Raw genomic sequence first — 26,711 nt, forward strand, 5'->3', positions numbered from 1 at the left:
AAGCTCACAGCCATAATGCAGCCTATATGGGCATCATTTGAACAAGCTGAAGGACTTAAAAACATGTTTTTGAATAAACAGCAAAAGGGTGATTTTAGCAAATTACAAATGTGATTTTAGCAAATTACAAATGGTCCAGATAGATTTGAAATAAGATTTCGAAATTAATTATAAGTATCTGTCCTGTGGAAAGATGCTGTTTTTTTGAATTCTTAAAAATAAATGATAAAATAGGACTTTAAAGGTTGGATGCTACAGAAAAACATGGAGGAATTGAAGATTACAATTAAAGGAGAGGAAAACTTAAATCTGTCTTATAAATACAGAATTAGCAGAGCCCTTTAACATCGGATGTATTGAAGGATGTTTGCGAACAATGGAATCAAAAGTTAATTTTAAAAATGTCTGCCATTTGAAAAGATGTTATAGATGATGTTACAAATCAGAGCATAGAAAAACTCAAAGAAGTAGTGCAGGATTGGAAGATGTGGAGAGAACTGGCCTATAGCATCACCAAGAGTCAGATACGACTGAATGGATAACATCAACATCATGACTGCTTTATTATTACCTAATTAAGAGTTATTATATAGTTAATCAAACCTCAAAAATAAACAAAATATGATATTATAAGTATAATTTTTAAAATTATAATGTGGTTGTTATAGTTAGTGAAATCTGTAATCTAACTCTTATCAGCTCAATTATAAAACAGGACATTCCAGCATGTAGAACTACCATCCCTTAGTGGTTCAGAAAGACAGTGTAGTCTCCTTTATGAATGTAATCACTGCAGGGTGTAAAGTGTAGGTGGGACACATTCAAGGAATTGGTAGCGAATTATTAAGTAGGATATTACACAAGTGTTATCTGAAATAGGAAGCTCTCTTAATGAATGATGCAGTCACTTGGCAATGCCACATCCTCAAGGGATGTGCCCATCTGTTGGGATGCATCTTTTAATAAGCATTCCAAATGAAAAGAAAACACATTCCAAATGAATAAAAAATAAACTCTTTCCTAAATCTGATTTACTTATTCATTTAATTTATATGGCAGCTCGTTTGCCAAGTACCTTTAAAACCCTAAACGGTCAGGCTATCCAAGAAACTACCGTTCCCTTTATAAACTAATCTGGCTCTTAAAATCCATTTCTGGCATGAAGGGAAAAGGCTATTCTCCTAAGATATGGAACGTTTTCCTGTAGGAGTTGTGCTTGGTCCCCATTCTCTCATTTTGAAATCTGTAGAGACACATCTCTTTATTTCGTTTTGTAAATTGTTAGCTAAATTTAGTATTAATTTTAGCATATGTTTTTAGTATTTTATATTGCTTTGTGTTTTGATGCTTATTTTTTTTTAATCATATTGAATTCTCACTAGAACAGAAAAACAGAGCATTAACTGAATAAGAGTACTGTAAAAATGATGGAATAAAATGTTAAAGCCATCCTCAGACTCCTAATATGTATTGGCTATTTGTTAAATTAAAATCCAATCCTTGGGGCAAATCATTTTGATTAAAGATCAATCTTTAAGAAAGGAGTTGTACAAAGGTGAATAGGCCAGGGCTGATAGTTTGATTAGCTGACAGTGCTCAGTTATGGCTGGTGAGATTTTGTTCTCCTGTTGATTGAGGCTCTCTCACACACACACACAAAAATGGAAATAGTTAGGCCAAGCCTTTTTTGCAGCAGGATGGATCAAAGCAAGGTAAAGTATGTCAAATTAAGATAAATGTTCCTAAACAGGAATACAGGTGTGTGTTTGTTCTCCTTAAATCTTATTCAGGACTGATTAATTGGGAATATTCAATACATTAAATTTTCAGTCAGATTTAGGGAAAAAAAATTCTAAACCCAAACATATAAATTATCCTGTCTTAACCTAATGACTTGTTTCTCAAAATATGCCAAAATAATGCTGGGTCACACAAAGTATTGTACCAAAACGTATAGAACTTCATTTTAGCCTGATCTAATGTGCCCAGCTACTACAGTTACGCTTAGTGTCTGAAAGACTGCAATTTCAACACAAACAATGTAGAGTGTTGCAGGACTTCAGAGTCAAATGTCACGATAGCTACAAATTCACACTCTTGCTCTGATAAAAATAATGGCTCAGAGTCTAGTCTTTCATCATTCAGGTTTGAGAGTTAACTCTAATGGCTTAACATTCTTATTTTTCTACATAAAACTTTCAAAATCTTTTTCCAGAGCTACTGTTTCGGTTTCTATAATGCCTAAAGGAAAGAGGCTTTACTAAGTCATCACTTAGCAATCGCTTGTTCAGTAACCATTCAAATTTATGATGGTATCGACTAAGGAGACTTATGACCTCACTGTTGTGGCTGTCACAGTACCCCTGCAGTCATATGATCATGGTTTGGACATCTGGTAAACAGCTCGCGATAATGATGGACACAGTGTCCCACAGTCATGTGTTCACCATTTGCAATCTTTACTGCCAGCTTCCAACTTGCAAAGTCAATGGGGAAGCAAGCAGGTGGTCACAAGTGGCAGCCATATGATGTTGCACTTAGAGATCCCATGGAATTCGCTTAACAATGGCAACTGGAATTGCTGCAACTGCTGCTGTAAGCCAACAGAGTAATGTTATGTTGCCCTGAGAGACCACCATGTCATTTACCAACGGAGTTTCTGGTCTCAATTACTGTGATTAAGCAAAGACTACTATCCATGGGGTTGCGATGGGTTGGACACGACTCTGCAACTAACGACAACAACCTGTATTTATTTTGAAACATAAGCTTATTACTTATGTAAGTTTTAGTTATAATCTTATATAACAATTGAAAGAATTATATTCAGTGCAATCACTTATTCTGTCTTCTATCCACAACTGGGTGATTTCTGCTCTATGTGCTTGGAATAGGTGTTTGCTGGGGTACCTCCAGCTGAATGCCCCCTCATTCTAAACCAGTTGTATTTTGCTTGCTTTTCTTTTTCATATATATATTACTAATGGAAAAAAAGAACTCAATAAGAATATAAATATTTGGTTAAGAAGACAGAAGCTACATGTCTGGGAAAGAAGGACAGGCTAGTTTGAATGAAAAGCTATAGGTGGAAGAAACGTATGGGAGGCATAGGTGTATGAATAAGTAGAAAAGAGAGAAAAATGGATATGCATGAAATCCTCTAACAATGTAGAGAATATATTTTTCTTTACGTCAATGTTTGGGTGAAAGGATATGAGCACATTGGTTTGAGCATGAATCACAGAAGAAGAAATATTGAAGGATACATGGATGATGGGGGAGAGGGAGAGACAGAAGGAAAAGCAAACAAGCAAGATCTCAGCTACTTTTTCTTTAGCTCCTATAGTTTTGGATTGGCTAAAATCACAGCTAGTATATAGCCCTCAACAACTTCCCCTAAACCTATCAATGCCTTCTTTACCAAGATACAATATAATAGGTTCATTCATTTAATAAAATTCAAAACAATATTAAATACTGCAAAGCATAAACCTGCTTTCGTCAATCTGCTATGCTCCAGCTATGTTAAGACAGCAACCTCCTAGCATTCCCAGCCAACCATTGACATTTTTTGGAAATTTATCAAGTTGCAGACTCAATCCAAAGGGCACCAGGCTGGGGAAAGTTACAGTAGTTTATGTTACGAAGATTGATTGATTTTGTACTTACTGTGCCCCACCACAGAGCATCAGCATATGTAGAAAACTGAGCATTTGCATCTTTTTCAACCAGATAGACAAGGAAAGATGAAAAAATAAGCACTAAAAATCCAATGTACCAAGCTGTGATTAATTCCTGTAAGATAAAATAAGAATAAAAAGTAAACATTTCTGATAATTTATCTGAATTTGTGTATTTGTTGGAATATAAGATTAATATAGTTCATTTTAGTTAAATGTGAAAAGTTCCTTGAGTATACAAATTATCCCTTAAATTAACAAATATAATTATTCATGCCGTTTCAGGGCCTCAGTATTCAAACTACTTCATTTATGTCAGAAGTTGGATATAGCAAGTGGGCTTTTTAAATTTGTTGTTCAATCAGCAGAACTCATTTCTATGACAAATCTCAAATTATCTTAAAAATTGTTGCAACTTTCAAAAGAGAATTGTTATTATAATGTATAGATTGCGGTCATACATAAGACCACTCAGGTTTTCCAATAAGAATAATTTGTTCCATGGTTCTTTGACTTCTGAAGTTAGAAGGGATGGATGGACAACAGATGTACACATGCATGCACATGCTCATGAAAGGCCAACACACATCAAAATATTGCAAGTTATTTGGATCATTCATTTAAATTTGGAATTCTTTTTTTTTTTTTGCAGCATACATTCAATATATTCACAAAAATGAAATATATGGATGGGTCCCTACCTTACTATGTGCATAAACCACTGAGCCTAACAATTTCCAAGTTCCTCCTCTTCGGTCCATGCGTACCATACGAAGAATCTGTAGGAAACGAAGACTTCTGAGTGCTGATGTTGCAAAAATGTTACCCTGAGTTTTTGCAGAAACAACTGCTATTGAAGCGATGAGAACAATGATGTCTGGAAAAAAAATACATCACAAAATATATTAATGCAGACAGGGACCTTTATAGTCAATTAGCATGCCAATATATGATCAACTAGATTATTGTTTTTTAATGTTAAATATTAATTAGTAATTAGGAACTGAAATAACTGGTTAATAGTACCTACCTCTGAGAAAAAATGTTCACTGCTGATGCTGATAAATTCTAGCACTTCTAGATTAAGTTGACTATCTGGTGATTACCGAATTTTTCATAGAAACTCTATCACATTATTCTTAAAACTCAATTTTATTTGGTATGCTATTTAAAAACCAACCTGGGAGAAATTATCTAGAGATTATCCAAATCACTTAGCAATATTTAGGACTGATGACAGTTGCAAAGAGAATGAGTCTCTGAATAAGAAAGATACTCATAGATATTATAGTCAATTACACAAGAATATGCTTTGAAGAAAAAAATGGTCTTTAAATCCATGGGCTTTCTGAGGTAATTTATATTAATGTTGCAATTAATTTCATGCTTAAAAGACAAATATGATTATGTTTTTCTTTTTATATCATCAAAGGAGTTAAATAATTGAACTTTAACTATTTGTTTATTTAGTAGCAACAATCTATAAGTGATTTCTGATAGCTTTACTCCAAGCTAATTTGCTAATTTCTTGGTGTGATGGATACTTGGGACGGTCCAGATGGCAAAAACTACAAAACAATCATAACCACATGAGTGCTTGTAGGTGGTTATCGTAAGTATGATTTGTTCAAACTTATTCATAAATATATTGTGGGATGGAGCTATGCAAAATGCCCAGTGACAAAGTTGAAAACATCCTTTAAAATCCTACTTACAATCTGCTCAAGTGATGGTGATATATTGATATATGTTTGGGATAAGTGACAAAGAAACTGAAGGATAATTGAAGTAATTATATTACTATCATGTGCTTGACTATTACATTTATATGCATGCAATTTATATTATTAAGGAAGCAACATAATTACAGTTTATAAATATGATTTGATGTATGATAAGATATTATGGCAGTATTCAGATTCTCATATTTTGATAATATTTTTCCTTAGTTATTTTGTATATAGTGCAGCATTTTTCTCTTAAACTGACTTTTCTTAGAGGCAACTTAAGTTACTTGATATATCTTAAAGAAATTATCTGAATGTTATTATCTGATTTCTTTCAAAGGTTGTAATACAAAGCCAAATTCTTCAGAGCATTCTGTATGTGGGAATCTTGTTAATTATCAATTTGGGAAATAGAGATTTCAGTCTTTCCAGTATTTGTCATCCTGTTTCAACATCTTTGTCTTTTAAGATTAAAGGAACTGAAGTACTTCAGACGTCACAATAATCCTGAATGATGCAGGTTCTACCATAGTAGGTGAAAATTGATTTCTATTATTGCTGCTATTATACTGTTCTAAGATAGAAAGCATTCAGAAAATTGGATAATATACTTGAATTACCTACTTTTAGCATCTAATACATCCTGACCATTCTAACAGTGTGAAGGAGAACAATTTAATGTTAGTTTTCCTTATGTCTGTCTCAAGCAAAATAAATTGACTACAGTACTTACAGTACTTTCCTCACATCAAATAGGTTTTCAATATGACAACCCCATGAACTGAATTACTTAATTTCTCCTCCTTTCTTGTCTAGAATTTATCTAGTCATATTTTGAACTTATTTTGAATAAAGAATAATTTAAAGCTATTCTACTTTGGGATTATTTTTATTGATTAAAAATGAATAGAAAAAAATATGAATGAATGAAGCTACCTAGAGTCACCTTATCATAAAAATGTAATCAAAATATATAAAAGTGAAATAGCATTCATGCATCATCACAAAATCTCCAGAACCGTAAAGCCTACAAACTTGAAATTTGGCACGTATGTTCTTCTTTTCTCACTAAGAAAGGATTTTTCGAAATGACCATCAGAGCCTTAGTATTTGATATATTATTATTAACACGCTCTGATGCTAAGGAGTTCTACTTCCCCCCTCCACACCTGAAAAGAAATCTGTTCCAAATGCAAAACACCAGCAGAGGAGAGGAGTTTCAGTTTCAGTTTTACAGCAGCAACCAGCTTTAGTACAGAACAGTTGAGCTAAGCCATGCCCAGGCTCCTTGCTGTCTCCTTGCTCACACAGCAAATACTGTTTCAGTTTCCATGTTTAAGTTTCCAAACAGCCCTCAACTCTCACACACTGACAGGATGTTAGCCAGATGAATACCAATGGATGCTAGAAGGCAGAGCCACAATTTTTTTCTCCTTATTTTCTTTCCCCAAAACTAAGTCCTTCATAGTGAAGCACGAGTATAGAGCTAGTAAATAAATAAAATAAAGATTAAGCAGCCAGATAAAAGACAGACTACTCAGTATTTTCAATGATCTTTTCAACACATGCACACGCACAGAGTTTATGTATGTACATTATATATGTATATATGATTCAATATAACTTGCCTTAGACTGAAAACTATTCTGTACATACAAAAGTAAGTAATAAGTACTTTATCTTACTAAAAAGCATTATATGAAAGCCTTGGTTAACCATGATGGGTGGCAGAGGGCAATATCCATGGGGTTATAGATATGTAAGAGGATAAAAGATGAAAGCATAATTAATGAAATGGAATAGAATGGAATAAACTATACAGATATGCTGTATGGGAAATCAGGAGAAAGATAATAAATTTGAATGTAGTCTGATCTTGTGGAATGGAGTTAATGAATACTTGCAATAGAATGAAATGAGTGATTTAATTATGAAAGAGAAACCTAAAGTATATGTCAGGAAAATATAAATTGGTATCATTCAAGGTGCTGTGAGTATGTACAGAAATAGAAATCCATTGGCTGGTGATAATTGTATGTGCACTTCTGTGAATAGTGATAATGAGAGAACCAGAGATGAGTTTTGAGTAAAAAAACTGTAACATTCTGAATCAATGTAATTCTAGGGAAAAAATATCCTGCTAAGTGACATGAATAGGTGAGACGAGCAAGTATATTAAAAGTAATTAGGCTACTTAGAGATTCAGGAATAAATGCTATGGGGCCCAATGACACTTTGCAAAAAGGCCCACTTATTTTGAGTATGTGATTTAGGCATAAGCACTCAAGTACAACACATAATCACCTAAAGGTGGGTAAGGAGGACCAAATGAGAAAATGTGCTTGAGGCTATTGTGATACAAGCTCTGTCTCTTACATTCTTTCAAGCAGTGTTGCAAACATGCAAATATGAAAGGTTGGCCTGTGTGTCATGGTGAAGCTTCGTGATTTTGGCATCATTTTAATTAGAAATGGGGGCCTATGTACTCATGGCAATCTAAAAGCACAATGGTTGTTCATAATGAAAGAATCAACAAATTAGTGAAGCATGCAAGAAGGGTGAGAGATTACGAATGTGAGGAATGTACCATTTTAAAACAGGATCATGGATAGATCTGTGGAAAAACTAAAATAGAAACAAAAATGTAAGACATCAGAATGCAAGAAGAAAAAAGTATATGTCCTACATGAAAAAACAACAACAGAAGACAGATGCCTCACCCAACAGAATGAACAGAAAGTAGCAATAAGAAAAGAAAAGGTATTTCTTGTTTGGAACAAATTAAAATGAATTGCTATTTGTAAATTTTAAAAAGTAGAGAAAATGCAGTGATTTTTCTAAAAATTAAAAAAAAAAACTGTTTTGGAAGTGGATAAGAAGGATTAAACAAGGATTAAACAAGGGGCATCCAATACAGCCAATGGAATTTTTTTTAAAACAGCAATGGAAATGATTTGTTATAAAACTGAAGTGAAGGAATGTTGGAAGGAATATTTTAGAAATCCCTATGGGAATGACAGTGGTGCAGCACACAGCTAGCAGCACCTGGCTCTCTTTTTCGATTTAAATCAACCTTTGGTGCAACAACATTCATTTTTTAATCACAAGTCTAGGCCTGTTTCAAAGGAATACTAAAACCTTATTTAAAAACAGGTCTACTGCTGTTTCCAAAGACTGCATCCCACGGTGTCCACAAGAGAGATCAGTGAAATCAAAAAACAGTGGCCATGACCAGGCATACAACATACCCCTTTTTGCAAGTATGTGGCACGTGTAAAAAGACAGGTCCTTGAAAAGAAGAGCTACAATGTCCTTTTCTATGTATTGCATTTCATATGTGGTCTAAGAACAATTACTCCAATAATTATGTACCTGTTCAGTTGATTTCTTTTTCTTCTCCATTAAGTGCAAAGATGTTGAACCTCAGAGGTGACATCACAATTAGGCAACGAGGTAAAAATTTTCACTAGAACATTGTGATGTAGTTCCTGTATCTCATCTTACATGCTGATTTGATTTTTCTTCTGATCTTTACCCTGAACTATCTACTTAACAACTTCTATGAAGCTACTATAGCACTCTCAGTTTGGGAAAAGAAATAATTTAGAACAACAAAAAAGTGAAATGCGTTCCCATAATATACGACGGTTGACCAGGGTGGCACAAATGCATGCCTTTGGTGGCTGAAGACTTTTAATACTCAACCCAGTTCGCTCTGAACTCTTACTAGGAGGTGCGGATATAATACAGCGAAGGAAAAAGCAACAGCTAAACATATATACAGGTAGTCCTCAATTTACTATCACAATTGAGCCCAAAATCTCTATTGTTAAGTGAGACATTTGTTAAGTGAGTTTTAGCCCATTTTACGACTTTGTCTGCCTCAATTGTTAAGGGAATTGCTGCAGTTGGTAAGTTAGTAACATGGTTCTTAAGTGAATCTGGCTTCCCCGTTGACTTTGCCCGTCAGAAGGTCACAAAAGGGGATCACATGACCCTGGGACATAGCAAAGTTCATAAATAAACAGCTGCTAAGCGTCTGAATTTTGATCACATGATCATGGGGATGTTGCCAAGGTCATTACTATGAAAAATGGTCATAAGTCCCTTTTTTCAATGCCGCTGTTACTTTGAACTGTCACTAACTGTTGTAAGTCAAGGACTACTTGTGCTTATTTGATGTATCTTCAGAGGAATTGTATTCTTTTGCTCCTCTTATCCTGGTAAATATTAAACTAGATATAATGATGTTTTATTATGCCAGTTGTCCTATCTTTTTTTAATGAGCACAGAGGCATTTATTGCATTAACTTAATTAAAACAAAGCAAAGCCTCAATTTTATTTATTTTAAGATGCATATACATTATTTTTCAATTATAAGTACTCTCTAAAAATCCTTAAAAATGGTACAATTTAACACAGATCAGATGCAAACAGATTTAGTCTATTTGAGGCTGGTCTCCAGCTGACTTGGAAATGTTTCGTCTGAATATATATTATATGTTTTCCAGCTTGTTGCTTGCTCAGAGTTCAATTTCTAGCTCTGGGATTTTCCTATCATTAGGTGATGTGAAAGAAAAATAAAAGCAGGGATATCAAAAGACAATTATACTGTATTTAGATTATTATTCTGATTTTACATAGTTCTATTTTAGAACTATTCTAAGGCCATTCATCTCAGTCTATGGTTGCTTGTTTATCTTTGTCTTGTGTTGTGAAAGCTTCATGGCAGTTTGCATTGTTCTCTGTTTCTGTTCAATGGCACTTGCCTAAGAGATATTATGGCTTGATAATTCTGGCAATCTGAGGATTTAATTGCATTTAGTAAACTAAAGAACGGCATACATAGATTTTCAAAATACAAGACACATGTGTATTTTAAGCACAATACTGCAATTTGCCACAAATGTCAACTGAGATGCCACAAATGTCAACTGAGAAGATGGGGGCAGGAGGAAAAAAGAGTCAAATATACGTACAGGCAGTCCTTGACTTACAACAATTTGTACAATGACTTTTCAAAGTTACAACAGCACTGAAAAAAATACTTATGACTGTTTTTCACACTTATAAATGTTACAGCATCTCCATGATCATGCAATCAAAATTCATACACTTGGCAACTGGCATGTATTTATGACTGTTGCAATGTCCTCTCTCATTAGATCATTTTTGGCGAACTTCTGATAAGCAAAATCCATGGAGAAGCCAGATTTACTTAACAATCATGTTACTAACTTAAGAACTGCAGTGATTCACTGAACCTCTGCGGCAAGAAAGGTTATAAAATGGGGCAAAATTCATTAACTACTGTCTTGCTTAGCAATGGAAATTTGGGGCTCATTTGTGGTCGTAAGTTGAGCACTACCTGTAATCAACACACAGAAGCAACTTTTAGTGGACCACCAACCTCTGCCAGGAAAGGGGACCTGATTCTCTCGAGATAGTTACAAGATGGCAGAGACATGAAACCGGTTACTTCAACACATAACTCTATATGAACCACAGATACCACTGCCAGTGTTGGTCCCAAAGGTGCATCTGAATAAGACTGACATAGCAACCCGCATCTCTGTCTCAAACTGCCTTTGGTTAAGGCCAGTCCTTTTGCATGCAGTGGTGCTCAGCAGCAAAAGTATAGTTTCCCAACACACTGCAACAACTCAATGCTTGGAATATATAGTTTATTGATCTTAGCTTGTCTTGATCTTAAAATAGCTGATTTAGATAATTTCTGTCCAATCATTAAAGGCACTAAAAGGCTCGTAATAGATTTATCAGCTATCCAAACATGATACTGTAGTTGAAATGTCAGAAAGTATCTGAAAACATAGATAACACATCTATAGTATCTTAAAATATTCCCTGTCCAATGATGAAGATATACTCACATATGCTACAGTTAAAGAGATATTGATATGCAGAGTTGTTGATTATTCATTGTAAATAAAATAGCTATTGGTCTTGGAGTAAAAGTTTTTATTTAGAACATCAATCCCATAAATGCTGCCTTCAATTAGTTTAATATGGTATATCATCATGGCAAATGGTAAGATATATTTCTTTCTAGTCTTGTGCATCAATCATTTTCATATTTTAGCTTATGATATCAGGTTATTATATATTTACCCTCTGAATAGATGGCTGCTCCCTATTTTTCTTTTATAATAAATCAGGTATGTAAGGCAGTGAGATAGTGACTGATCACATATTACCCTAAGTTATAAGATGGCTTGTTTCCAGCTTAGTTAGCATGTTGTCTGCAGCAAGCCAATCTGATCTGTGAAACAAGGTTTATGACCTAGAACAGTGATGGCTAACCTTTTTGTCGTCGTGTGCCAAAAGTGCACGCCCCCCCACCCCTGAGTATGCACACGCGACCCCTCACACTGCACAACTATGTGCATGCATGCATTTCACTCACGCGCCCCGCCCCTCGTGCATGCTCAGCAGATGCCCGACAATCAGCTGGTTGTCGGAAGGCACACGTGCATGCGCAGTGCATCTCTTCCGGGCGACGGCTCGCATGCTGGCAGAAATGGTTCTGCATGCCACTTCTGGCACGCGTGCCATAGGTTCGCTATCACGGACCTGGAATGTGCAAACTCTTATCAAGAATGAGTCATTCAATGAATTGTCATTAAATCATAATTAACAATAGCATGATGCATCAACCAGGTTGAGGATTTGTTGGGCAAAAATCTGAATGTGTGCAAAGTCTCCCTAGAGTAAACTAGAGGCTCTTCTGCAAAGAGAAGTCTTGCCATTTGTGGAATGGTTCCTTCTTCAATTCAGCAAGTCACTTGCTATAGCCCTGCCGGGCTTCTCAGGAGGAAGAGGTGTACAGAGAGCCACTCAGAGTTGTTGAGAGTCAGACGGCATAGACAATTTAACAAATAAATAAATAGGGGCATCTAGGGATAACCATCCTAGAGGGAAGGAATCTGCTCTCTCTAGCTCAGGCAGCTCCAGCAACGTCCAGGACTCCCTGCCTACAACCACAGACAGTGTCTCAGTCTCTGAAGTTCATCCTCCCAGCCCCAAGCTGAAGCCTGCTTGAAAGATACAAAAGCTGAGCTCTGCCAGTCAGACCGTCTGCTCAGGAGCAGGGCAGCAAAACCCCAGACAGCAACGGGCCTCGGCTCTGCAGTTAAGCAGAGGTTCAGTTTATTTATGTAGATTTTCATTCCATCTTTATTTTTTTACAAAAAACTCATGATGACGAATATATCTAATATTCTTCCTATTTGGAGAGTGTTGGGGAGAGAGAGAGAGAGGGAGGGAGGGGGAGAGAGGGAGAGGGAATGAATGAATGAATGAATGAATGAATGAATGAATGAATGAATGAATGACTGGCCCAAAGTTACTCAGCTGACTTTCATGCCTAAAGTGGGACTAGAATTCAGAGTCTCCTGGTTTCTAGGGCATAACCTTCATCGCAACACCAAACTGGCTATTTGTTGGCTTCGATCCCTGAGAAAAAATGCAGAGAATAACCTTTTAAGGTTTCAGTTCTGTTGCCCAAACCTTGCTGGCCCGTCCTTAGAGCTTTGATTCCCCTCACTGTCTCTTGCCTTTTTCCTTGCCTTTATCACTTTTTTTTATTCAACTCCTGATACTGACTTGTGCAAAGGGTGGGACTACCCTTAGTTGTAGTCTTAAGGGAGTAGTAGAAAGCAGTGTTTTCTTTCTAAAAGCTTTGCCTGAACTTGCAATGATTTCTCCCTTTCCTCCCTCCCTTTCCTCTTCAGCCTTTTCTCTCACTGTTTAGAAGCATAGGCATAAATTTCTCTCCTCCCTTCTCCAAAAGAGATTTTTCCAGTAGACAGAATTCTGACCGAAGTATATGGAGCCAGTTATCCCTAATCCATACCACAATGGTTAATTTATCCAGGACCTAGAAATCACTGAAGAAGAAAGCAGTTAAAGCCACAATTCAATATAAGTTGAGTACACATTTCTCTCTATTAAATCATGGTTTTAGGCTGATAGATCTAAAAATATTGGCCATTTAGTTTTGGAATTTAGTGTGACTACCAAGAACGGTTGCGGCTGAACCTAAATTATTCCATTCCTCCTATATAATGTTCAGTCTAGCATAATCTATTCTGAATATTAGCAAAGGAACAAGAAAATGTGTTTTCTTTTTTTAAAAAATAGATTCTCTTTTTGATAAATTGTAATCTAGTATGTAATCGAAAGTGGACAACAGCTTCTCTATTCGGCTGTGAAAGCTGAGCTACTCAAACTGATATTGAATAGTTCTACTTTATTACAGTCCTTGTCGATCATTAAAAGTTTGCCGCTATACACGGAAGATTGCTATTTCCAGTTCCATAAACACATATTCACATGGCAATATTTTGCCCTAGAAAATGTGTCAAAGAGATGAAGGAACTTTCAGCCGATTGCTCTCTATCTGATGTCAAAAGCTTGCTATTCCTCCCCCACACACAAAATATTCTATTTAGGCAACAAGATAGACCACAACAATACAAGAGCACACAACAGTTACAAACTCAATGTAAACCGCTTCAAACTCGATTGCAGAAAGTACGACTTCAGCAACAGAGTGGTCAATGCCTAGAATGCACTACCTGACTCTGTTGTTACATCCTCTAACCCCGTACTCCTTTAACCTCAAACTATCTACTATTGACCTCACCCCATTCCTAAGAGGTCTGTAAGGGTCGTGCATAAGTGCACCATCGTGCCTACTGTCCCTGTCCTATTGTCCCCATTTACTCGTACCTATTTCCTGTATTCTTACTCATGTTTATACTTATACCTATTATCTTGAAAGCAATTGACAAATCAAATAAATAAATAAATAAATATAATAAACTAAGAACTGGCATTGCTTCCATTAAACTGGTTTTGGAATAATTGGTTTCATAAATGATGTCAAAGAAAAAAAAAGCACAAAATAGAGAAAAAGAGCTAAGAAAAAAACCCCAAGGCTGGACAGTAGCAAAATTAAATCTAAGCATATAATTCACCTTTATAGCATCTACTGTATAACTCCATATTTTTCCTTGGTAGCCGTAGCCGCAGAAACAAATTTTGCCACCTTACAGGTGACACTTGGATTTAAATCTCATAAAAGAAAGAGTAGATGAAAGGTATTTGGTCTATATATTTGCTTAGAAGAGATGCTATGAATAAATATCAAGAGCCTATAGAAAGAATAGCCCAAGAGGTGGGATTCTCCTGGTTTGGACCAGTTTGGGTGAACCCCTAGCTCCGATAATCAGCTGGAAGTGAACCGGTTTGCTCCAACGATCATGGGGGCTCACCAACCCACCCCTGCGCTGTACTTACCAATATCCTCTCAGCTGATTCGCGCAGCAGAGCGGATTGCCACTCCTCAGCTGCGTTACTCCCCATTAGTAATATAGCAGGTAAGTTTTTTCAGAAAGCTGTTGACACATGCGAAGCATGCGATCGCTGAACCGGTTGTCACACTGGCAGCATCCCACCACTGTGCACAATAGCACACTTATCAAAACAAATCCAAAAAAAAGCTGGATTTTTGACTACACATCAATGGATGGTTCTGCTAAAGTATTTTTGTTTATTGATATCCCATAGATGCTCTTTTGTAAATTCTTTGGCTTTTGTATGATCAACAGATGGCATAAGAGATGGTAAAATCTCTTATTTTGATTTCAGAGAAATTTTCTACCTGGAGTGAAGTTTCTCATACAAAGTTAAAGATGCTAGGCCTTAAGCATAATTTATCAGTTTAAAGCAGCAGATTACCCAAGTCTGTTTTGACAAATCTGGTCTTCTAAGGAAATAAAGACAGCTTCAGTTCATAGGATAGCATTAGAAACATAGTATATATTTTTTTCAAAAATTGCTGTTAGAAATTTAGATTGTAATTTCTCAAGATGGTAAATGCCTTTGTCTTTATAGGTGTATACAGTGTATATCTATGAACAGCAGAGTTGGGCAGATGCTATTCTTGAGAAAACCTGGAAGTTGAGGTATAAATTAGCCATCAGTTTGATTAAAAAAACAACACCTCAAAACAGCAAATATTAATGTCTTTAGTGACTGTTCAAAGATACAATGGCACTGAAAAAAGTGATTTTTTAACTTATCTTTATTTTATTTTGTCAAGCGATTATAAGATAACAGGTATAAGTATAAACATAGTTATGAATACATGAAATGGATACATATAAGAAAAATAAAAAGAAACAATAGGACAGGGACGGTAGGCACGTTGGTGCGCTTATGCACCAACATACATACATAACATACATAAGTATAAAGGAAATAAGCTTATGCTTATTTCCTTTACACTTATGACTGTTGCAGCATCCCCATGGTCATGCCATCAAAATTCAGATGGTTGCAGTGTCCAGTGGTCATGTAATCAACTTTTGCGACCTTCTGACAAGCAAAGTCGATGGGGAAGCCAGATTCACTTAACAACCATCTTACTAACTTAACAACTGCAGCGATTCACATAACAACTCTGTCAAGAAAGATCGTAAAATGGGGCAAAATTCCCTTTACAAATGCTTGCTTAGTAATAAATTTTGGGCTCTATCTATCTGTGTGCCAAGTATTTACATAGCCTCTCTTGCACTAATTACATGGCCACTCATCTGCCATTTATGTCTCTTTTATTTTTTAAAGAACCTTTGGTTTTCCAGTAATTTATAGTGGCTCTTTCTTTTTTACAATACATTGCAAAAATCTGTAATGTTCTTTGTCCCAACACTGGGACAAAGGAGTTCTATCTAAATTGTTTAAAGCCTCTTCTATTAATCTTTGTGATATTATTGTTTTTATGCAGTCTCCATAATTGTTGTAAAAGAGCTTTTTAGGATATCTAATCCAGAAGGTTTTTTAAAAAATAAAATGTGTTCTTCATTCCATTCATTGATTTGTAGTGCTGTTATCCTTGTATATCAGATTGACCGTGGATTTGTGGGGGAGAAAATGATAATCTCTGACTGAACAGAAATATTTTTATTTTTACCATCATCTGATACTATTTAGTCCAACTTCTATTTGATAACTGGGAAGGTTTTCTTTTGATTATAAGAAGGGCATTTCGGTTCTTACTATGTTACAGAGCCCCTGATTATGACATCGAACATGTAAACAAGCTAAATACACGACTAACATGGGCAGCATCCTGCCCACACACTTTTATCTTTCTTGGTGACTTCAATCTACCTCATATTAACTGGACCTTAAACGAATGTAAAACTGAACCCATACATGCAACCTTCTACAATGCTGTAACAAATCTGGGACTGGAATAACTAGTAACCAACAATACTAGACTTAACAACGGCCTTGATCTCAACTTCTGCAATAGTTTGAATTCAATCTACGGAATACAAATTAAAGAACCCTTTTCCAACAGTTACCACAACACAATTGACTTTTGTCTCAACATACATCCACACAAAAATCATCACAACGACAGTAACCCCAATTATAACTTCAAAAAAGTCAACTATGATCTTATAAATAACGATCTCTCATCCCTTGATTGGCAATTTCTATTCACTGGATGCAATACTATTGAAGACCATTACAACATAATTTTACTAGAAGTCAAAAGAGTCATCAAATTATACGTACCAATAACAACTCCCAAAAACAGAAAAAACTAATTACCCATAACAATAAGGAAGCTTCAATCCAAAAAGAGATCACTTTGGCAAAAAACAAATCTGGTCACGTTACCAACTTCAAAAGCCGATACAAAAATTTATGCCACCAGATAAAAACTGAATGCAGTAATTATCACATTAAACAAGAGGAAAACCTACGCACAAATTCCATCCATGCTTTCTACAATTTTGTAAACAACAAACTAAAAGACTCAAGGTCCATCCCACCCCTGAAAGGACCTAATGGTAAAGACTGCAACGACAACACCATCAAAGCCAACCTCTTTAACACATTCTTTAGCTCAGTATTTGTAAACAGCAATGGATCAAGCCCAGTATTTCCTAGTCGAACCACAGACAACTACAGTGAACTAATACATATCAATTTTACAGAAGACAATGTTCAAAAAGCACTACGCAATCTAAAACCATCTCTATCTATTGGACCGAACAGAATATGTGCCTAGTTCTTAAAAAAGCTATCCACTGCAATAGCCAAACCTCTAAACATAATCTTTGAAAAATCTTTCAGGACCAGCTCCTTGCCAAAACTATGGTCACAAGCCACGGTCATCCCCATCTTCAAAAAGGGAGACTCCAGCCTAGTTGAAAATTACAGACCAATCTCTTTATGCTGCGTCACCTGTAAAGTCATGGAATCAATTATTAACCAATCCATTATCCTCCACTTAGAGACAAACAACCTACTCTCTAACAAACAATTTGGTTTCAGAAAAAAAACTATCCTGTAATCTGCAACTCTTACACTGCAAAAACATATGGACTACACAACTCGATCAGGGCAAAGCAATAGACTCAATTTACATAGACTTCTGTAAAGCCTTTGATTCAGTGGTACATGACAAACTACTACTAAAACTAAAATCTTATGGTATCTCTGGACACCTGCATAACTGGATAGAAGCATTCCTGTCAAACAGACAACAAATGGTCAAAATTGGGAGCGTCCTATCAAATTCTGTACCTGTCAATAGTAGTGTCCCCCAAGGCAGTGTTCTAGGACCTACTCTCTTCATACTCTTCATAAATTACCTCTGTGATCATATTAAGAGCAACTGCGTTCTCTTCGCTGATAATGTAAAGCTATTCAACACCACCAAAAAGAGCTCGACTATGTATCAGAATTGTCAAACAAATGGCAACTTCAAATCTCAACAAATAAATGCTCTGTCTTACATATTGGCAAAAAAAAATCAGAAAATAAAATACAAGCTGAATAGTCAAGACCTTGTTGATGATCCAAACTCTGTCAAGGACCTTGGAGTACTCATCTCTAATGATCTAAGTGCTAGAGCCCACTGTAACTACATAGCCAAAAAGGCATTAAGAGTTGTTAACCTAATCCTACGTAGCTTTTTCTCTGGTAATATCACACTACTAACTAGAGCATACAAAACATTTGCTAGACCTATACTTGAATACAGCTCATCAGTCTGGAACCCACATCACATATCTGATATTAACACAGTTGAGAAAATCCAGAAATATTTCACAAGAAGAGTTCTCCACTCCTCTACTCATTGCAGAATACCTTATGCCACCAGATTCGAAATTCTAGACCTAGAAAACCTAGAACTATGCCGCCTTCGGTCCAATCTAAATATAGTATATAAAATCATACACTGCAATGTCCTACCTGTCAATGAATACTTCAGCTTCAACCATAACAATACAAGAGCACACAATAGATACAAACTCAAGGTTAACCGCACCAAACTTGATTGCAGGAAATACGACTTCAGCAACAGAGTGGTCAATGTCTGGAATACTCTACCACCTGACTCTGTGGTTTCTTCCCCAAACCCCAAAAACTTTAACCTTAGACTGTCTACTATTGACCTCACCCCTTTCCTAAGAGGCCTGTAGGGGGCGTGCATAAGTGCACCAATCGTGCTTACCGTCCCTGTCCTATTGTTTCTTTCTTTTTATTATTTTTATATGTATCCATTTCATGTATTCATAACTATGTTTATACTTATACCTGTTATCTTGTAAGCAATTGACAAATCAAATCAAATCAAATAAATAAATAAATAAATAAATAAAGTTTGATTTGGAATGATCTAAAAACTGCTCAGAACTGTGTTATTTTTAAAGAGTATCCACGGAACAGCTGTGTGCTTATAGGTTACTAAATTCCTCTTGATGCCATATTGGGCAGGAAGTCAACTAATTCTAAGTCCAGATGTAAGTGTGCATTTAGGAAGTTTGCATTAGTTTTTTATCATGACATTTTCCTCTCGTTGTATTATTGATTATTATCTGAAGCCTCAGACTCGTAAGTAAAATGATCTGTGAATTTTGAAATCCTATATCCCTTTGCTATTCTTTTTTAACGTTGTGCCTCAACTGAAATAAGAGTCATTGGTCAACTTTGATGTTTCAATATGGGTTCTTTAGGGCTTCTTCCAGTAATCCAATGTGTTATGTTTGGCTACTCACATATGAAATGGGTATTTTTCCAGAATTCTTTCGAATATTAACATCGTTCATGCTTGAAACAGACCTTTGTCTATTTGCCTCCCATCCAAGTCCTGCATGAATAGCTCAAGCAATTGTTCCACTTCATCAATTTTGTTGTTAATCGTTGTTCACTGCTTAACGATCAAAATTACAGTTTCCACAGTGAGAAAGCTATGTATGTGGTCAATAAGACTGGATCAGAGATTAGACAGGAGCAGAATGATCTTTGGCAGGAAATTTTTTTGTATGAGACATGGTGAATGGGGAGCTGAGGACTATTAATTAAGCTTTCCATCTGCTCTTTATTAGGGTTATTTTCATCTTCTTCACACCCCAATTCCTCATTATTCCAAGATACTAGTCTTATACAGCATATCTGTTATTTGTTGGAGATGCTTTAAAGCATTACCTTAGTTTCAAAATGCTGGAGAAGTACCAAATCTTCAGCTGTTAGCTAATGCTTGGTGTCAGAGCTTTTCCTGTCATGGTTTTTAACTTTTGTTGTTTTAGCACCAGATGTTGTTTTGTTTGTCTTGTATCCCGTTTTGTCCATTAATGCAAGCAGCATTAAGAAAATTTTCAAATCCTTGCTTACACAGGGAATTCACAGAGGTAAAATCTGTTTTCTAGTGTAGAGCTGGTTGCAAAAAAGAATTGCTACCTTCCTACTCCTGTCCTATCCATACTTGTTCTTAGTATGTTTTTCCATACCTTACATTTTTATTTTGGGATACAGGTCTGCCTCTAAGATAACGGAGGACTGCTTTCAATTTTAAAATGACAGGTTAAAAACTAAAGGTGAGTGCTGGATAAAAGAAATATATATATATATCACAGGAAATGATCATTTTGTTGTACTGTCTTAAACATTTCTTTACATCATGCCTCAAAGTCATGAATCTAAGCTACACCAAAATAAAAACTTGAGATAAAATTGCCGTGACTACCCTTCCCACAGATAATATAGACAAGGTTTCCTCTAGAGGGGGTGGAGGATAGGATTAAGTTAAAGCAATCAGTTAAAAAAACAGTTGATATATTATTTCTCCTCCTCCCACTCGCCAACTTTCTTTGATTAAATAAAAGATAGAATGTTGGAGGGAAAGAAATATCACAAGAGGAAGGCAAGAATCTTTAGACCTACTTTAAAAATTCACACTTGCAGTATAGCCACTGGACTATAAAACCCCTGCTTGGAAGCATCTTCAGATTCTCCCATTTTATTCATGGCTAACCTAAAAACCAGTGAGAAGGTAGATGTGATAGACAGAGCCTGGAGTGCAAAGTGGGATGGCATTCTAAAGAACCTGCCCAATGTTCTCAGCAGTAATAAAACATCCCTTAAGAGTATTTAAAACAATGTCCGACCTATTGAATAAGACTGGTCTTGCCCACAGACTTATCTCATTTAACTCATCTGTTTGATTTTATTTTGGCATTGTATTTTTTTATTTTTGCTGGTCATTGACCGAATAAATTATAGCCTTAATAATTTTAACTTACAAAGGGAATGGAAAGAGAAAATTAATCCCAGAATAAATGAACAAACAAAACTCTTTAAAATATTATTTAAAAGCCAAAATTTATGGAGAAATTAAACTTTTAAAATATCAATAGTAGTGTAATTTTAGAGAGAGTGAATATTTAAAAAGGGCAAGCCTAAATAATCAAGTTTGAGATGTGACTTGATATAAAATAGTACTAGAAATTTAAGAATGAGAAGATCAATAAAGAGATAAGAGAACACAAAATAATTTAAAAAAAACAACCTAGCAATAGAGTAAGTGAAGAGAAAAGATGATGGTGAAATAAGCAAAACTAATACAGTTATATTATTTATACTAAATCAAAACATGTCACCATTGCAATTGTGAAATCTAACCCTAACAATAAAATTAGAATTCCAGAAATAAAAAGCAAATACTGGGCTTAGCAAACAAAAAGAGAGCAAAAAAAAAAAAGCTAACAAACACTTAGCAGGACTAAATATGCACAAAGATGCATATGCACTGCATATAAATCATTGAATTTAAAAATGTAATCTAAATCAGAAGAATCAAAAATTTGGGAGACTTGATAAGGAAACACATGATTTAGTAACGGCATATGGAAAAGAAAACAGTAATAAATTGAAATTTTTATGAAAGGGAAAGTAGTCAGACCAGTTTTAAAAAACAGGAGGACGTGTTGTAGAAGAAGAAAGAAAATTAATAATAGCAAAAAATTACGGGTAAATAACATTTTGAAAGGGTGACTGAAAGAAATAATCCATGGAAACTGAAACTGAATTGAAATGAAAAAGTTGGAAATTCTTCTGTTGCATAGCTACAAGTCCGAAGGCAACATGAGAGAATATCGCCAAGGTGGCAAATACAGAGAAACAACCTAGTGAAACACTGTATGAGTAAAAAAAAAAAAATTGCAGACTTCTGTGAATCTGACAAAATAGAGCAGAAGGAATTGAGAGGCTAAAAACAAAACAAAACAATAAAAACATAATTTGCTTCATGAAAAAAAGAAAGTGAAAAGGAAAAGCAAGCTGATAACGAGAAGAAAATAACTACATCTATAAGAACAGGAAAGTACAGATAAATGATGATTGTAACTTGAAGAATACATAGAACAAAATTGCTCTTGTAGCTTTTAAGGTTAGAAACACACAACCTTCATTCTGCTCAAAATATACTCCCTTTTTGCTTAGCCAATGATTCAGAAAAGTATCCCTCCATAAGTGGGCCTGATTTCATTTGATTAAATGTGCTTCATTCCTAATTAGTACTCAATACAGTATTTAACATGAAAAGCTTTTCAACAGCTATTTTCTAGGTGCAATGAAGGCTTTTGACAGGGTTAATTGGTTATGTCTAATTAACAATATCATACCTTGGGGATAGTTTTAAGGTATAAATTTATCAGCAGAAGAAGCACTACTCCATATTAATAATTACTATGCTAAATATGTTGATATAAAAGAGGGTCATATCATAACTGTCCACTCTTTTCCAATGTTGCTGCAATCCCATATAGCCATTACTTAGGATATTCAGAAAGAACCCACAGATCAAAAGAACACCAATTGATCATAAATTCCATACTAATAACCTGTGGTTGATACATTTTTATCTAATCTTCTTAAAGCAATGCAATAGATTTAAAAGATTAGGGTCCCCCCCCCTTTTGAAAGTTTGCAGAGCTAAAAATAAATTGTGGAAAGTCACAGCTCATTTATTTGTGTACTGTTCTAGCTGCTCAGTTAACTATGCACAAATTATCTAGCTTTGCATCACAATTTTCAAGCATTAACTACTTGGGAATTCAAATGACTAAAGATGTAAAAATACTTCATCCATAGAATGGTAATCCAACTATTAAATGACTAATGCAGATATTACAATAATGAAAAGCACCATGTCTTTCTTTATTAGCAAGATTGGGTACTATAAACACAATAGCAAGGCCTAGGTTTTCTTTTCCTTTTTCTACTACCATCTAAGGTCACAATAAGAAATGAGTAAGTATGCTGGATAAATTAATACATGGAGGGAAGATACAATAGTAAACCTGTATGCTGCTCAACTCTTAATGGTTCTGGGCAGCTCACATCAATCAAATTATAATATATCATTTGATAGTGAAAGAGGAGATAGCTTCTCCCACTTTACAGTGGTATTTATGGGATTTTTATTTGAGAAGCAGTGGAGCTACTAAATGGCCAGTAGCTGAAAGTTCTTTTCTTTTTGAGTTCTCCCGTTTTGGTTTTTTCCAAGAAAGGCAACTGATTCATATTTTCTATCTTTTTGATAAGTTTATATAGTTTATATGGAAAAAATGGAGACATATCTAGTATCCTAATGATCTTTTATTTATCCATTTTAATACCACATTAAAGCACAACCATTACGGGGTAGGAGTAAGTGGTTGAATTTCCACTGCAAAGACCAGGTTCCAATCCAATGTGAGCTAAGCACTTTCTTTTAACCCAACCTATTTTATAGGGTAGTTAAGGGGCAAATGGAAGAAAGGGTTCCAAGTATACCACCTTGAACTTCTGAAGAAAGATGAGAGGGCCATATAATAAATAATACTACTGTACAATTTTTTCACTAGGATAAATTCCTGAAGTTTAAGGGTTAATTATGATAATTCCAATATATAATTGTGACTATATATTTATTCCTTCATAGCAATCACACTGATGAGAATTGATTAAATGATTCATAATTTAAATAAGGCATAAAATTAGACCAAACATTAATATATAAGGAAAACTCTAAATCCCTTGTGCTTTTTCAGCAATTATGTTCATCTGTGAAAATATCAACCAAACATCTATCAAATTTAGAAATAAAATATGAAATGTCTCTTTAATTTTTTTTTGAGAAGGGGACTGTAATAACCAAATGGATTATTTGTGTTGGAGCTGATTGTGAATTAATCACAAACTAGATCTACAAAGATTAAAATGTGCTGTAAAATTCTGCAGAGGTAGCATTTATCATATCTAAATTATTGCTTACTTCTGCATGGGAAGGAAAATTCAAAATAATCCCTTGTAACAGTTGATTACTCCCTTACATGCCACTTTGCCACATGTAATGGAATCCCTTTATTGCCTTTTTTACAGACGTATTAGAAATAGATATATTACATCTCTTTGTGGACTTCCCAGGATATATAGAACATTTTTATATTCAACTGTTTCTGGCTGATAAGTTTGACTCTACATTTTTGGCAATGCCAAATTCTGTTATGCTCCATTTGCGATTAAAGGATTTCATGGCAATATGAAACTTTTAAATTGTATTGATATATGAATTGATTTCAGCTCATGCTTTATGGGAGGCTATTTTTCCCTAGCTAAATTAATTAGTTAATTAATTAACTACGGAACTTGGGCAGGAATAATATGGATTAGGCATGAGCTTCCTTATACTGAAGGAAAAGACCTGCAGTTTCTTGACAACACCACTAGCAAAAGCAGAACATGCAAAAACTCTTTCTCAAAATGGAATCAGTCAAATGTAACCTAGAATTTGATTCAGAATAATAGGAAACAAAATTCTGTGGTTTCTATAACTTTTTTTTAATGCCTTTGAGTCAGTCTTCGCTCCTGTAAACTGCTGGACTAACTGATGGTAAGATTTTTAGAAGTCTTTTGTCCTTTGTCTAGGGCTGAAAGAGCTTGACTGGCTCAAGGTCATGTACCAGGCCTTGTGCTTAAGGTGAGAATGGAATTCATGGTTTCCCACTTTCTACTGTGATGGCTTAACCACTACACCAAACTGGCTCTTTTTCTAGGTATAACAGTACTGTTTTTCAGATGAAATTAGTCCTACTTGAACAACTCACCTATTACACAGAAAGGTTTCCTTGCAAATCGCAGTCTTCCTTGCCATCCACGGTACCTACAACAACAGCCAGCAGACCAGATGCGTATGATGAATTCCAAACCAAAGACAACAATCATCACTGATTCCTAGGAGGAAACCAAAAAAAAAAAAAAAAAAAGGCAGCTGGTGAAGTCAGCCAAGAGAACAGAAGCGAAGGAATTAATACGGGATACTGGTAAATACCAACAGTATATTAATCTTGAATATTTCTTTTTACAGCATTTATCCTTCCCCGTTTGTTTGTTTATTCGTGTCAGAAGCATCACAACTAAAACAAGGCATACTAAATGGCATAAATTTAAAATATGAAATACAGGATTAAAATAGGTACAAGTTAAACAGATCTTGCCCAGAAACTGGCAACAATAATTGCGTTCTGTCATGCTGCCAGGAGATCCCCTAAATGTGCACTGATCAGGTATACATATGTGTGTTGTTCTCTGCATGTCACCACAATCGCAAAGGGCAGATAGCCCCATTTGTTCAGAGTGTCTCTGAATCTTGCTGTACCCATGTGTAATCTATTCAACGATTTCCATACTTCCCAGCTTTCATCAGACCCAGGTGCTAGTTCCTCCATTGGTTCCATCCATTGGTTCTTTGTAGCTTTTCATAGGTCCTCTCTGCTTTTAAATTCTTCGAAGTCTTCCACTGACCTAAGGAAGCTTTTCTTAGATTTTAATCTCTGATGAACTGGTTGCAGGCTGTAGAGCAGGTGCTGTCTAGAAGATATTGATGATTTGACATTCTCTCTCTGTCTGCTGCAGCTTCTCTATGAACAGCAGGCGAGACAATGCCAGCTAGATGGTAGATGGTTACTTTAAGGCACCCAGTAATAATTCTGGGGGCTTCATTCAGAGCAACATCTACTTTCCCAGCATGTGCTGATTTATACCAGACTGAGCAGGCATATTTGCTTGCCAAGCAGCAAAGAGCTAAAGCTATTGTCTTAGGGGTTCCTGGTTTGGCACCCCAGGTAGAACTCATAAATTTTCTAAGGATGTTATTTTGTCCACTGACCTTCATTTTAGTGTTGCTTATATGTTAGGGCCCTATCTAGAGTGCCCTCTAATTATTTAGGGCTATAACAATGCTCCGCTAACACCCCTTTCCATGTGCAGTCTGCTTATTGCAAAGATGTAAAGATGCAAGCCATATCTGCATTTTTGCTGGATTTGACCTTAGTTGGTTATCACAATAGTCTCCATCCAGCTCTACCAGGGCTTCAGTTTAAAGTTGTTCAACCTCTTCAAATGTTTTTCTCCGTATAGCCATTGCTTGATCATCAGCATACATATACTTATTGCTACCTACAGGGAGCAGCTGATCATAGGTGTAAATATTAAAAAGAATTGGAGCCAATACACTATTCTGTAGTAAGCCATTCCTTTGATTCCTTCATCTGCTTCGCCTCCCCTGGAACGCTACAAAAAACATGTGGTTCTAAAGCAGAGGCCTAATGATATTTGTAACATTAAAATCTTTAGTCATATCATAAACTTTCTGCTTCAGTCTTCTAAGATTGATGGTATCAAATGCAGCCATGAGATCTCTAATTACAGTTCCTGTTACATTTCCCTTTTGGAATCCATCTTTGATATACAGTACTTGAATTAAATGCAGGATCTATTCGGTGCAACTTTTTGGGGGGCAAGGTTTTGTAGGTATGACACAAGAGAGAAATTGGATGGTAGTTCTTAGGGTTATTGGCCTCTTTACCTGATTTTAAAACTGCTAGCTGCAAGCTTAGCCTTTCACCAGACACTAGAAATCTTATATTGTTCCAA

The 26,711-nt window shown here is 35.5% G+C and overlaps 1 protein-coding gene across 2 annotated transcripts in view; it reads right to left on the bottom strand.

Moving 5' to 3' along the window:
- Nucleotides 1–26,711, bottom strand: part of KCNQ5 (potassium voltage-gated channel subfamily Q member 5) — a 335,350-nt gene that overhangs the window by 60,230 nt on the left and 248,409 nt on the right. For both annotated transcript variants that reach the window (XM_026665208.2, XM_026665209.2), the window contains exons 3-5: nt 24,884–25,010; nt 4,382–4,557; nt 3,670–3,795 (exon numbers count right to left, since the gene is read on the bottom strand). In XM_026665208.2, the coding sequence (XP_026520993.2) occupies nt 3,670–3,795; nt 4,382–4,557; nt 24,884–25,010 (429 nt within the window). The remainder of the gene's footprint in view (nt 1–3,669; nt 3,796–4,381; nt 4,558–24,883; nt 25,011–26,711) is intronic.

The sequence above is a fragment of the Notechis scutatus genome, chromosome 1 (assembly GCF_049901735.1).
Source record: "Notechis scutatus isolate UNSWTSFEM ecotype Mainland chromosome 1, rNotScu1.2, whole genome shotgun sequence".
In the NCBI taxonomy this organism is placed as follows: domain Eukaryota; kingdom Metazoa; phylum Chordata; class Lepidosauria; order Squamata; family Elapidae; genus Notechis; species Notechis scutatus.